At 38.7% G+C, this 15404-nt stretch overlaps 1 protein-coding gene across 1 annotated transcript in view; it reads left to right on the top strand.

Annotated features, from left to right (window-relative positions):
• PLCH1 (phospholipase C eta 1) overlaps positions 1–15404 on the top strand; it is a 221658-nt gene that overhangs the window by 157098 nt on the left and 49156 nt on the right. The window contains exons 7-9 of the mRNA XM_030330183.1: positions 2772–2865; positions 5320–5523; positions 15024–15144. Coding sequence (XP_030186043.1) covers positions 2772–2865; positions 5320–5523; positions 15024–15144 — 419 coding nt within the window. The remainder of the gene's footprint in view (positions 1–2771; positions 2866–5319; positions 5524–15023; positions 15145–15404) is intronic.

Here is a 15404-nt window from a genome sequence, read left to right as displayed (position 1 = left end):
ATGTTGGAAACAGCAAGTGGCTCAGATACTGATAGCAAACAGAACTTTCAAATAGGCTTCATGAGAAATAGGAGTAGAGTAGGGAGAAGTTCTTTTCCGTTTCACCTTACTAGCTGTGTGGTATAGGGAGAAAAACAAAGGGGAAAGAAACAGTAAAGAGCATTACCCTATGTCGAACCTTCTTTCATACAGTAGAATTTCACAATGGCTTTTTAAGTAAGGTCCGAAAAATTCAGTTTTGTGAAATGCCGGATTTTGCTATTGGGAGTTATTTAAAATTTTTTTTTCAACGTTTTTATTTATTTTTGGGACAGAGAGAGACAGAGCATGAACGGGGGAGGGTCAGAGAGAGAGGGAGACACAGAATCGGAAACAGGCTCCAGGCTCTGAGCCATCAGCCCAGCGCCCGACGCGGGGCTCGAACTCACGGACCGCGAGATCGTGACCTGGCTGAAGTCGGACGCTTAACCCACTGCGCCACCCAGGCGCCCCGGGAGTTATTTAAATTAGACCAGGAGTTGGGGGAAGGAGGGAAACTGATTGACATGTACATTTCATTTCTCATTATTATGGGGTTTTACTGTATTTCACTGAGTTAATCCTTAATACTTGAATTTTGATAGGAAGTGGATTATTTCCCATTTATTGTTATATAATGCCCAGAAAATTGTGAGCTTCCTAGAATGCCTACTGATATTTTCATCAATTTACTGAATACTTCTCGAATAGGATGCTTTTTGCTAACATGTTCTGCTTTGTATCTTGAACCAATAACATGTTCTCTGCTCAACTGCAATTAGTTTTATCCCAGGATGATATTTTTGATGTTTGTTACATCAAACATGGGCTCCTGGTAGACCTAAGTCTAGGACAAGGCCCCTACATCTCTGAACAAACAGCCTCATAAACCAAATAATTGCAGTGTAAACTCAGGCTTCCCATGGCACATGAATTTTATTTTATTTTTTTTATCAATTTTTTAAAATGTTTACTTATTTATTTTTGAGAGAAAGAGAGAGAACAAGTAAGTAGGGGAGGGACAGAGAGAGAGGGAGACACAGAATCTGAAGCAGGCTCCAGGCTCCGGGCTGTCAGCACAGAGTCTGGCGCGGGGCTCCAACCCACAAACTGTGAGATCATGACTTGAGCTGAAGTCAGACGCTTAACCAACTGAAATAACCAGGCACCCCAATTTTATAAAATTTTGTGAGAAATTACTTATTTTTCAGATTGCATGTGATAGTATATAGCAGACAAATTAATGAGCTGCTTAAAGCCTGACTAGGTCAATAGAGTTTTTACAGGTATCATGATTTCATTTATTTTGTGGTATTTTCTGGTGTTGTCTGTTAATATAAGCCTCTGAATGTAGGAAGGATTGTAAAATTTGCTCAATGAATGCATCAGCCATTGTGCAGCTAGTTTGTGGGGGGGAGGGGAAGCATTCTATGCTATTTCAAGCCAGCAAAACAAAACAAAACAAAACAAAAAAAAACTGCAAAACAAAGCTTTTGTTCCCCTGCAGAAGGTTTAAGTGCTGTTTAAACTGTTTAGACAGGGGCGCCTGGGTGGCTCAGTCGGTTAGGTGTCCAACTTCACCCCAGGTCATGATCTCGCGTTTCATGAGTTCAAGCCCGCGTCGGGCTCTGTGCTGACAGCTCAGAGCCTGGAGCCTGCTTTGGATTCTGTGTTTCCCCTTCTCTCTTCCCCTCCCCTGCTTGTGCTCTCTGTCTCTCAAAAAATGAATAAATATTAAAAAAAAATTTTTAAACTGTTTAGACAAATGAGATTTCACTAAAACATAAGCATCAAACCTAAGAGATAATAGAATATTTGAGAAATATTGAGAAGTGGCTCATAAGATTAGTTTTCTCTATCACTGTTCATTAGTATTTTTAAATGTCACTGTTAGACTGTGGGACTCAATGGAATTTTGATCAAAATATCACACCCTTCATGTTGCTATTTAATTAATTATTCCCGAAGAGTGTACTTTGCCCAGTGACACTAAGTATGTGTGTTCATGCAGCAACCTTGAGAATGCCTCAATAATAATAGCATGCACCGCTTCTTTGATGTCACACGTTAATAGTAATGCATTTGATTTTCACAACTACCTTATAAGGTAGCCACAGAGAAGGTAAGTGACTAGTTCAAGATCCCGCTGTAAATAATATGAGATGGCTAATCGGGACAAAAGCCATCTAACTCCAGAGTACTTTGTTATGCTAGCTGCTTCATCTAGGTTTTTGGTTTTATTTTCTCTTGCCAACCTTTGTGATCTTGAATCACCATGGCAGATTGCTCTTGTGATTCAGTGGAAAGATCTGTAGATATGTACACCCATGAGTGGATTTACCTAGAACATCCTGTTTTGTCAGGGGATCATTTTCTTTCTGTATGTATTTATGATTAGCAAACTGTAGTGTTTGTGTAGAAAACATTAATTTGCAAATAGCTACTAGCTTATAGTAAGTAGATTTTAACAGTGGATTTGCACTGATTATTGATTTAATTTTATTAATTTTGCTTCATGGAATACATTTGTCTATTACTTGAAGGGATGTTTTCACTGATTAAATCTGAAGGGTAACATGGTAAGATTCAGATCATTTTCTAAAGATAAAGTTGCTATGACACTAGTAATCTCAAATAATGCTCATTTAATCACTTTGCACTATATCATGAATGTTAAGCAATGTGCCTTTTTAGCATAGAAGAAAACATCTCATGGAATTGCAGGTACTCTACTAATGTTTTGTTTTGTTTAGATGAACAATGTGACAACAGACTATTGTCTTGACATCATAAGGAAATTTGAAGTTTCAGAAGAAAATAAGACGAAAAATGTTCTTGGCATAGAAGGTAAAATAACTAATTTCTTAATTTCTCATTTTTCAGTTCAGTTTGCTAAGTTAAATTCTAGCAAAATTTTTAGTAAAAGAAGTCAGGAGATATTCATGGATTACAGGTGATTCAAATAAAACTCACAAAACAACATATTTTCCTATAAAACAGATGCCATGATATTGCTATTTCTCTTACTTTGGCAATGATCATATGCATGTTCTACTCTAAGCAAGTCAACCTGATGCCACCATGTGGGTGATAGATGCCAAGAAATATTTGGACTTCTCTCAAATGGCAAATTTTGGAAAGAGATTCAACCTGGTGATTTCAAAAAAGGAAATTTGGTCTTCAAATAACTAATCTATGACATTAGAGACTTTTAAAGTACAGGTTTCTTTAAAAATCTTGGCAATGAACTTGTTTTTACCTAGTTGGTAGCAGTGGAGATATTGTTGGAGCCACAAATTTTGTTAATACAACTACTTCATTATATAGTTGAGGAAAGTGAAGCTCTCAAAGAAATTAAGTAATTTGCCCACAGTTATATACTTAGAATGTAGCTTCAAGGATCTTGCACATAAATGTGAATATAGCTACATGTATGTGTAAGTTATATATACTTAAAATACTTGGGGAAATAAATTTCAGGCTGCTACCCAAGAGAAGAACAAATTTCAGGCAGAACCAATAATCTAATGAAGGACCGCCAAGGCCCCCCATTGCCCTCAAGACCATCCAAAGCCATGGTTTATCTTACTGTTTTTGATTCCTGCCCTCCGCCCCCCCCCCCCCCCCACTGGTTTCAGGCTCAGTGTGGACAAGGAGGTTTGGTACCACATGTTTACTTCCTGCGGTGGAGGGTAATTAAAAGAAAGGAATAATTTAAAACTTATATATATTAAGAACCATTTTAAAACACCTAGAGAAGATAAACTAATTTGGGCCTTTTCTTTACCAAGAAATGAATGTTTTGCTTGGTGGGCCCCCCAAAATGGAATTAAACATGATTTCTACATTATTGTCATAAAGATAGGCATGAAGAAATTCTCCAGAGTCTCAGAGGATATTTACAGATACAGATACAGTTTCTTGAAGACTTGAAGCAGTTTAACCTGATAAATTGGAATGTCATTCCACTTAAGTACTTGTGGTCATTCAAGTATTTATTCATGTATTAACGAATGCCTCTTCTACCTAGGTATTATGTTTTGAAAAACTGTAGAAAAACTGATCGGGTTTTCTACAAAATTGTTTGTTTGAGTATAGCTGATACACAGTGCTACACTAGTTCTGGGGGTATATCTTAGTGATTTTACAAATGTATAGCTTATGCTATGTGTAGCTACTGTCTGTCTTATTACGTCGCTATTACAATATCATTGACTCTAATCCTTAAGCTGCGCTTTTATTCCTATGACTTGTTAATTCCATAACTTGAAGCCTGGACCTCCCTCTCCCCTTCACCCATTTTGTCCAACCCCTCCCCTCTGGCAACCATCACTTTGTTGTCTGTATTTCTGCATAATCTTTAAACATTATTTTAAAGTTACAAATGTGCTAGCTATTAGCAGCATCTTCCCAAACCAATTTCAAAGTCAAATAACCACACTCTCAATTTAGGCTGTGCCTAACTTTTGACCTATTACTTCACCCATGGCACTAACAGTACTGTTTTTTAAATGAATAACTTATCAAATTGATGGTTGCACAGTGTATCACTTTGTGTAAAAATTGCTTTAACACTGCATCAGTAACCCATTAGATCATGCTGCATAATCCTAACTTGAGTTCAGTAGCTATTGAATGGCTTTGGAGTAAGCCCTCTCTCATACTCAATCAAAATTCTTGAAAAGCCTACTTATTTTTCTGTAGGTTATGTTCACATTGCTATTCCCCAGTCATGTTTCAGTTTTTAACACTATTTGACCTGAAACAAATCTCTCATTGCCTTAGTATTCCTCATAGTACCTGTCCTGAGTGTAAGTAAGTAAGATAATCATTAAAACATACTTTAATTAAAAAAATTTTTATTAATGTTTATTGATTTTTGAGAGAGAAAGAGAGAGACAGAGTGTGAAGTGAGGAGAAGCAGAGAGAGAGAGAAAGAGAGAGAGAGAGAGGGAGACCCAGAATCCAAAGCAGGCTCTAGGCTCTGAGCTGTCAGCACAGAGCCTGAACTGATTTTTTAATGTTTATTTTTTGAGAGAGAAATAGAGCATGAATGGGGAAGGGGCAAAGACAGAGGGAGACACAGAATCTGAAGCAGGCTCCAGGCTCTGAGCACAGAGCCTGACGTGGGGTCCGAACTCATGAACCATGAGATCATGACCTGAGCCAAAGTTGGACGCTTAACCAACTGAGCCACCCAGCTGCCCTGCTATGAACATACTTTGATCTCTGTTGTCCCTGATGGAGTCAGTTAAGTACACTTTGAAAGCTAAAGTACTTTACTCTCTCTTTCTTCCAAAGGGTTCACGAACTTCATGCGTAGTCCTGCTTGTGACATATTTAATCCATTGCACCATGAAGTGTACCAGGACATGGATCAGCCTCTGTGCAACTACTACATCGCTTCCTCTCACAACACATACCTGACGGGGGACCAGCTCCTTTCCCAGTCCAAAGTGGACATGTATGCACGGGTGCTACAAGAGGGCTGTCGCTGTGTGGAAGGTTTGTGCTTTGTCTCAGCTCTGCTGTGTGTTGATGGAGACTTAAAATATGTACTCACACTAATCAGAACCATTTTTCTGCTTATTGTAGAGTCATTCTTTACTCATGATGCTCTCTGGATCCTCCTTAATATCCAATCAGGAGGAGAGAGAGAGGGAGGTACTAGAAGTTAGGAAGCACACCTTCAGTTGCTAAAAAATTGTGATGAAAATGAAAGTTTTCCTAGAAAGATTTTTTTTATTTAAACAATGACAAAGATAGTTCAGGATAACTTTTTTTTTTTTTTTTTGAGACACTTCATCAGTCAGCAACATTTATTAAATTTCTTGTGGGGTCTTGATTGTGAGGCCACAGATATAGGACATGGTTTCTGCCTTCAAGGAGCTGACAATCTTATAGACTGGGTGGCCATTAAAAACAGTAGTACAACATGAGAATTCCTCCAGGCAAATCATATACATATTGAGAAGTGTTGGTACAAAGAGTAAGATGTGAAATAAAATGGCGATGAGAAATAGGTAGGCTGGGAAAATAAACTTGGGTCAGTCATAAAGAGGTAAAGGATTTGAGTGCTGTAGTGAGAAATTTCAGCTCTAGCTTTTGGTAACGGGTTCATTGAAAGGTTTTCATACATATGGTGATATGATCAGACTTGCAGTTTAGAAAGATCATTTGGGTCACTGTGTAGGGAGGACAAGTTTTTTAGAATATGTGTTTGTGGCAGGGAAGAAGAGTGAAGCTAGATAGAGCAAAGAGAATGGTAGGAAGGCTATTACAGTGATACCAAGGAAGGGTTCACTGGACTGAGTGAGTTGGAGAGACAGTTGCATAGATATTAAAGAAGTAAACCCAGCAGGACCCAATACAAGAAGTAAAGGATGTAAGGAATGAGGGTGAGAGCTGTAGTAAGTGAATGGTGCCCTCACATTATGTGGGAAATCTGGGGGGAAGAGCGTTAACGAGTTCAGTTTTCCATCAGTTGAGTTTATAGTGACTTTGTAACATTTACATGGACATTTTTATCAGTCGGTTGGATAATAATATCTGAACTCAATGGAAAGATCCAGGCAAGATAAAGATAATTTAATTCTGTGTTTTACTTTTGTATTTCTGTATTTCTGTATGAATGTATGTATGTATGTATGTATGTATTTATTTATTTATAGAACGAGACCACGAATTGGGGAGAGGGTCAGAGGGAGAGAGAGGGAGAATGAATCTTAAGCAGGCTCCATGCTCGGTGTGGAGCCTGATATGGGCCTCGATCCCACAATGCTGGTATCATGATCCGAGCTGAAATCTAGAGTTGGACGCTCAACTGACTGAGCCACCCAGGCACTCCATAATTCTGAGTTTTGTATGTGATATTTAAGATCATGAAAGTGTACAAGATCACTTACAGAGACGAGTGGACAAGTGAATGAGGCCTGAGTAGGGAAGTGATCCAGCATTTAGATGTAGGAAGAGCAAGGGTAACCAATGGGGATTAACTTGGAATGGTCACTGGGTCCTAAGGGATGAAATGGTCATAAATTTCCCATGCAACAGAAAAGTAAAATAAGGTAAAAATTAATTATCCAATCTGGTTGCATTTAACAGCTAGGAGGTTATTGGTGTCTTAAAAAAAATTTTTTTTAATGTTTTATTTATTTTTGAGAGTGAGGGTAGGAGCAGGATTAGGGGAGGGACAGAGAGAGAAGGGAACAGAATATCCGAAGCGGGCTCTGGGCTGATAGCAGCAAGCCTGATATGGGGCTAGAACTCACAAACTGTGAGATCATGTCCTGAGCTGATGTTGGATGCTCAACCAGCTGAGCCACCCAGGTGCCTCTGGTGTCTTTTGATAGATAGTTTTGGTGACATGTTAGTGAGAAGTTGGGGGTAGCTAATCTGCTATGGGTTAGTCACTTGGCATTTTTCTGCAGTAGAAGAAAACTGGATGATACAAGTTTGGGAGATTTTGACACTTGGAAGAAGAGAAAATGAGGACACAAGTTTTGTTTTTAGATGGGATAAGGGGACCAGATTTTGAAAGGTTTCATGTCTGATAACCTGTCTTTTCTCTGGGATGAGAGCATCATCTACTAAGTGTAAAATGAGTGGAAGTTAGCTTAGAGGCTTAAGAAGATCAACAAACAACGGGAGAGGAGTTGACAAGATAAACTGGGAAAGTTCCTAGCTAGTTTCAAAAACAGTCTTAAAACAGTCTGTTTGTTATACAAGATCTGCATGTTTAGATTCCTCCCACCTCAGTCCCATCAGATTAGATATAGGAGCAGTGAAGATAGATTATAAAATTGATCCATGCCTCTAGATTTCTAGGTCATATAAAATATCTTCAAGGTGTTGGTGAGCACTCTTAAGTAAGTAGTCAGTAGGTCGGTGAGTCTAAGAAAGGAAAATAAATGAATAAGGGGCCATTAATGAGGTAAGGAAACTAGAAAACTCCAAGAAATAGAAATATGGGGAAAGTTGTCATCACACACACACAAAAGAAGAGCAGAGAGTTGTTATCACAGAGCGCAGGCTTTTGGACATAGTTACAGGTGACGACTGTATCCAGGGTGTGTCATGGGTGGACATGAATGAAGTAGAGTGGGGATGGGATTGTTAGCATTGGAGAGGTCAAAGGTAAAAAGATGGAGTAAGTTGTCCACCTGTACTTTTACCTCACAAAGGATGTTGACAGGTAGATTAAGTGTTAAAAATTTTAAAGATTAACAGTTGGAGATTAAAAACTAAGCCAGATATTTAAATGCAAAAAAAATACTATAGGAAAGACACTTGGAAGATTACAGAAAGGTAGAGTTGGATAAAGTGAGGTTCAAAAGTAAGGAGATTTTTTTTTTCTTAATGGATGTAGGAGAAAAAATGTTTAAAAATAACAATAAGGCCTAGAGAAAAATTAAAAATAGATCTACCCTGTGACCCAGCAATAGCACTGTTAGGAATTTACCCAAGGGATACAGGACTGCTGATGCATAGGGGCACTTGTACCCAATGTTTATGGCAGCACTTTCAACAATATCCAAATTATGGAAAGAGCCTAAATGTCCATCAACTGATGAATGGATAAAGAAATTGTGGTTTACATATACAATGGAATACTATGTGGTAATGAGAAAGAATGAAATATGGCCTTTTGTAGCAACGTGGATGGAACTGGAGTGTTATGCTAAGTGAAATAAGTCATACAGAGAAAGACAGATACCATATGTTTCCACTCTTACGTGGATCCTGAGAAACTTAACAGAAGACCATGGGGGAGGGGAAGGAAAAAAAAAAAAGAGGTTAGAGAGGGAGGGAGCCAAAACATAAGAGACTTAAAAACTGAGAACAAACTGAGGGTTGATGGCGGATGGGTATTGAGGAGGGCACCTGTTGGGATGAGCACTGGGTGTTGTATGGAAACCAATTTGACAATAAATTTCATATTAAAAAAAAATAAACAAATTAGACATAAAAATAAAAAAAGCCCTAGAGAATGACTCTTGGTCTGTGATTTATACTAAAAAACATCTGTGGAGAAAAGTAGTGTCCTCCAAGGTAAGCTGATTGTTAAGATGAGGAGGTTGAAAGAGAATTCCAAAAAGAGTCAGATGATAGAAGGGAGTTTGTGATGGAATGGAGATTCCATGGAACAAAGGGGAATCACTTTTTTGGTGGGGATGTGCTGGGAGTTAGCAGTAGATAACCGCACATCCTGGGCTGGTGAAACAGTGAAGGGGAAATGAATAAAGCAGTAGGGTGATAAGACTAGTAACTAGATGGGCCTTTGTCATATAGTTTCTGGCATGTTATCAGGGTCAATTAACATTTTAAAACTGGACAGGCATTAAGAACTGTCTACAGGGGCGCCTGGGTGGCGCAGTCGGTTAAGCGTCCGACTTCAGCCAGGTCACGATCTCGCGGTCCGTGAGTTCGAGCCCCGCGTCAGGCTCTGGGCTGATGGCTCAGAGCCTGGAGCCTGTTTCCGATTCTGTGTCTCCCTCTCTCTCTGCCCCTCCCCCGTTCATGCTCTGTCTCTCTCTGTCCCAAAAATAAATAAACATTGAAAAAAAAAAATTAAAAAAAAAAAAAAAAAAAAACTGTCTACATACAGAGCAGTTAGAACCACTACAAATTTAGTGTTCTGGAAATTTATGCTTTAAGAGATGTCATTTTTGCAGTCAATGGAGAGAGCACCTACTGACAATGAGTGACTGACAATTGAGTAGCTTAAGCAACTAATGAAGATGCTTATAAAATATTAACATAAAGAAAAACCTTTTAGAAGATCTTGAGATGACATTCTGCTCTCAGCCATTATTCAACCCTTTGTTCATTCAGTACTCAGGAAGTTTTACATGTCTGACATGCACAGAGATTCCCTGGGCAAAAAGCTTCTTTGGATTCACAGTGATGGTTGCCTATCATTTTAAAGGGTGACATTTCCTTGGAGGGCCAAGTATGGAAAATGACTTGTAGTGACTCCATGAAATGATAGTTAACTCCAGACAGTTTTGCAATTTTGTTAAGTGCTGTGTCCCGTATGGTATGTATTTTGCTTTTCAGGTCCTCCAGGTACCTGGTCTTCTCTTTTTTGCTTTTTTAGTCAAAAATCCGTGTCCTACCCAAGCCCAACCATGTTCCCATGATCAACTCCTTATACTGAATTAGAACATCTAATCCTCCAGCTTAGTTTTGCCTATTAAGAAGGAAAGTTATCTGTTTAAGACAATTTATAGCAGGGTACAAATGATTTTTAGTCTTAGCCTTTTTTAGTGTCTTTTGATTTTAAAATGAGAATGTTTAGAAATTGTGTGCAGTAGATGTTATTGAATATGGGCCTTCCCTTGTACGTCCCTTCTTTCTTCCTAACTGCCATTCACCAAAGTAATAGAAAGAAGCTACTTGGCTCTCCTTTTCTAGTAGGAGCTTGTCTGCTCCAGATATTCACACAAGCTGAGGATATATACAGTTACGGTGTAATTTTAAAGGACACGCAATCTGTCAAATATCTCCCTTACCAGTTTGTGTCAGTAAGTTCCTCCCCTTGTATTTGGTTTACTTGAAGTTATTTCTGTTGAAATAATCTGTAAGTGGACAGTGAAAGTCAAACTACTATTTCTGGAAGGTTTTTGTTGAGGACAAGAATTATCTTTGTTTGGGAGACTTGATCAGCTTTGTCCTTGACCTATTTCCTGTTCCAAATTAGGGTTATCACTTTGGCTTTGGATGTACTGTAGGAAGGAACTACCATGATTTCAGCCCCTTTTGTGAGTTAGGTCCTGAGTGAGTGCTTTCTATACATTCTCATTTGATTCTTACAACCTTAAGGGGGATAGAATAATCTCCTTAAGAGGATACCCCATCTTGGAGTAGGTTAAGTGGCTCAAGTTTCCATAGCTGGGAAGCTTGCAACCTGAGGTTTTAACTCAAGTTGATTTAACTCCCCTGCTCCACTTTTCCCTGGGAAGTCTATGTGCTTTTTGGAGGAGGAAGTTTGAATGGCATGATCAGCCCTAACGCGGATCAAATGACAGTCATCAGTCACATAAGGAAAGCTAGAAAAACTTAAGTGAAGCACTGAGGGGACGTTGGCTTGAGAAGAAGGAATTTGCTTGGTTCAAGATTAGGACTACCGTCTAACTAGAAGTTCCCAAAGACTTAGAATTTGATGACACGATCTTTTGTGCTTTCCTAACAACTTCTGTCAGCGCTGTGCTTTCGAGATCTTAGTTCGCATCTGAAGTTTGGACCTGGAGACATCAGTGTATATATACCCAGTGATATGTCATCTACCTTGGGTCCAGATGAAGCTGTTTTTACTCCTAAATAGATGGAGCTAAGATTTAAAGAACCTGATGTATAGAGTGTAGCAGGTCATGGATTGAAAATCTCAGTTACCACAGACATTTTTCTGAAGCAGCTTTTGCCAAGGATAGCACTTCAAGGTAGAGAATAATGATTCTGGACAGGTTCTTCATGGTATTGTGACCTGAAGAATCTCTCCACTTTCAAGCTTCTAGTTTTATAATGTTGTGTTTTCCATCTCCATTAGTACAGCTGTAGGAATGTATTTGGTAAAGATACATAGAGAGTATTGGGGAAGACTAATAAGTCTTTTTTGGTGAAGTGGGCTTGTCAGCAAATCAATTTGAGAACACTTTTTACATGGCCTTACCTTCCCTTGATTTTCAGCCTAAGTGGCCTAATAAATATGGATGTTCTGTCCAGGGGATTTTCACTCTCATTATGGAACTGATGTTGCATCACTGCTATAATTGGTTTACAACCTTTCCTGTTATCTCTGGAAGTGCTATCAGGATGGAGCACTTTTAAGTTCCATTATGAAAAGCTGTCATCTTAGCTGCTCGTCTAGGCTGCAGAACTAACCACCTCTTTGTCCAAGTGCTTTCGGAGGGCTCTAATGTGTGATGTGATTAAAAATGGGCCACTGGCAGTTTTGTGGGCATGGGAATTAGTTAGAGGGTCTCTACCTTGCTAGCATTCCCATTACAGCATTAGTTCTTACAGGAAACTTCCCTGTCATTTGAACTTGGCTATGATTGCCACATGTTAGGATGCTGGTACCATTTGGGAGTATGGTTATCCTTATTCACCGGATAGATGATGAAATAGATCTAAAGTGTGAACATTTTTAGAAGAGCTGTCCTTGACTATGGATATTCTGCCTATGTTTATAAATAATAGGAAAAGAGCACCTTATTTCATGATCCATGTGGTTTAAGAGCTATTTTTATGTGTACATGACAATCAAATAAGGCATAGTATTGCCTTGTCTACATTCATTCTTTTTGAAAGGGTATTAGTTCATTTATGAGGAACCGTTATGCCACCTTTCCTCCACAAGGGGGCTAAATCAGAGTATAAATTAATCAAATTACGTACCTTTGAAACATCTCTGCCTTCTTTCCACACCCATATCCAAAGACAAATTAAAGAATATCAAGTACATGTCAAAAGATGGATGGAGCTTCTCTTCTTAGAAAATGTCTTTGATACATTTGACCTCATTTGCAGGCCCAAAGGAATAATACAGTTCTTCATGCTAGTATCTCCAAACCTTTGATCTTCTCAATGGCATCCTTATTCTTAAAATTTGTTTTTTATATTCCTATGGTGTTAACCTTGAAAATTTTTTTCTCCTTTTACCTTTTTCATTTTTTCCTCTAAGGATAATTTATAGCCAATGTTTAATTGTAATATAGGTGACTGTACTAGGGAACAGAACTAATGGGATCTCTCTCTTATATATGAGAGAGAGGAAGAATGATTTTAATAAATTCGCTTACGTGATCATGGGGATTTCCTAGTCTGAAATCTGTATAGCATGCCAGCAGTTTGGAGACTTACATTACAGTCTTTAGAAGAATTCCTTTTTCAGGAAATGGGAGTCTTTACTCTTCAGACCTTCAACTAATTGATGGGGCCCACCCACCTCATGGAGCATAATCTACTTTACCCAAAATCTATTGATTTAAATGTTAATCGCGTCTAACAAATATCTTTACAGCAACATCTAGACTGGTACTTGATCAAATAAGTGGGCACCATAGTCTAGCAAAGTTAACACATAAAATTTACCATCGAATCACATTATGGTTATGGTGAACAATTTGAAAGTATTAGAATAAATAAACATAGCATCTCCTGACATAGTATACAAAGCACACATATGAGGAAGGTACTAAAATAAAGAACAGGTGTAGTCATGAAATGTCTGGCCCTAATTAAAAGTCAGAATTTTAACTGGCATTCCATTAGCCAAAGAATGTTTGGCTCATATTGTAATTTAAAAACTAGATTAATTGCTGATATTTAAAAATTGGGAAAATTCACAGGAGTAATGATTTCTCTCGGCTCTGGCAACCAGAGCTACCAGACTACTGCAAGGAAGGGCAGTGTCATGAGAGCTGGCAGGATTCTTTGGGGGGTCCTAGCTTAGCCTTGACTGGGATTTAGATAAGGAAAGTGAAAGAGGGCATTTTGGTTGACCTTAAATGAAAGACACAAAATCATGGAGGTTTCCTATGTGAGGAAACGTGTGTAATGGAAGAACAAGTCTGTGAGTTCAGCGGTAGGAGAAAATAAGATCGATTTGTCAGACAGAAGCTACGATATTAATTAAGGCAACGGTGGTTCCTTTAAGAATTAAATCTAAAATCTCTGTTTCTTGAAACAGAGGAAGTTTATTTCTTGCTTATGTAAAGTCCAAAATAGGTGTTCCTTACAGGTGAGTCTTTCAAGCAATGATTTAGGGGTCTAGGCTCTTTCCATCTTGTGGCCATGCCATCTTCACCACGTGTCTTCTGCAGTGATAGCAGAAGATGAGAAAGTCTGGATGGCTTTGTAGGGAAAGTTTTCACAGACCAGACCTGGAAATGGTGCACATAATTTCTGCCCACAATTCGATGGCCACACCCTGCTGCAAGGGAAGGCTGGGCAGTGTAGTCCAGCTGTGTGCCAGAGCGAAAGTGGATACAGACTGAGTGAATGGCTAGCCAGTCTGTAGTACAAGAGTTAAGGACCTTGGGGTTAAGCAGGCAGGAGGAGCTATAGGATATTAATAAATTCAGCCTGTGTCTACTGAGTACCTACTGTGTATGTGTTGGATGCTGTGTTATGCACTGAGTAGGCTTCTGAGCAAAGACACAACGTGGTGAAAGCATTGTTTTGAGAAACTAGTCTGGTGGTAGAGTGTAAAACAAAGAAGACAAAAACTCTAAGGGTGGATGGTGAGGAAGTGGTTGTCTTTCTCTAGCTGGGAGCCAGTGAAGCTGTCTATACATATAACAATATCAGTATTATCAATAACAATCATAATTACTATGTATCATGCAGTATTATAAGCAGCTTTACATATACTTAGTCATCACTCAAACTTATGATGCAAATGCTACCATGATTTTCTTTTATAGGTGAGGAAAGCAAGCCTTTAAATGATTAAATCATTTGTCCATGTTGATATAAATCTTGGCAGGGCCTGAGGATTTGAACTTAGGAAGTCAGTGTTATTTTAGAGCTATTGTGGAATTAATAAAATCAAAATGTAATAGAAACCTAATGAGTTTAAGTGAGGAGTAATGAAAAACCCTGTTATCGATTTGGGAGGGCCACTGCAGCTTCTTAAAAGACCTTAGTAAACTGAAGAGGAAGAAGTGAAATTAGAGGAGCAACCTGTTAAGAAATATCACTACCCTTGGGCCACTTGATTGGATTTAGATCGATTTCTGATGAGCATTCTTGGTAAATGCTGGGCTGCTTGTGAATGTGACATCTTTGTTAACTGTAAGTACTCAGAAACAAATCACTTATTATCTTTAATTCCTTATTCTGATAAATATGCCAGAACACCCATCTCTCCATTTGACATCTTTGTCATCATCATAATAGGCATAATCTCAAATAGTAAAATAATGTTTGTCTGATATTGCCAGCAATATTAGCAAAACCAGAAACTTTGTGTTGTTGATGTGAAGTTCTGTTTTTGACAGTTGACTGTTGGGATGGCCCAGATGGAGAGCCAGTAGTACACCACGGTTATACTCTCACTTCAAAAATTCTCTTCAGAGATGTTGTGGAGACCATCAACAGGCATGCCTTTGTGAAGAATGAGTAAGTATAGCGACAGTTGGGAGCTAAGCCAGCATAGAGAGCATTGGCTGATGTACCATGACTACAACACCACACACTCTTGCCTTGAGTCTTCATCTCCCTTTCTACTCCCCTCATTCTCTCCCTCCTTGCCAACAAAACATTGTGAGCAAATAATAAGGGCTCCATGTTTGTACTTTCTCATGCTCCATTTATTATGTCCATTCTCTCTCAAGACATTGCTTCCTTGAAGCATGTTCTTGCAAAGACTGACCTCAAAA

The sequence above is a fragment of the Lynx canadensis genome, chromosome C2 (genome assembly GCF_007474595.2).
Source record: "Lynx canadensis isolate LIC74 chromosome C2, mLynCan4.pri.v2, whole genome shotgun sequence".
Taxonomy (NCBI): Eukaryota; Metazoa; Chordata; class Mammalia; order Carnivora; family Felidae; genus Lynx; species Lynx canadensis.
This window is presented reverse-complemented; position numbering and strand designations above follow the sequence as displayed.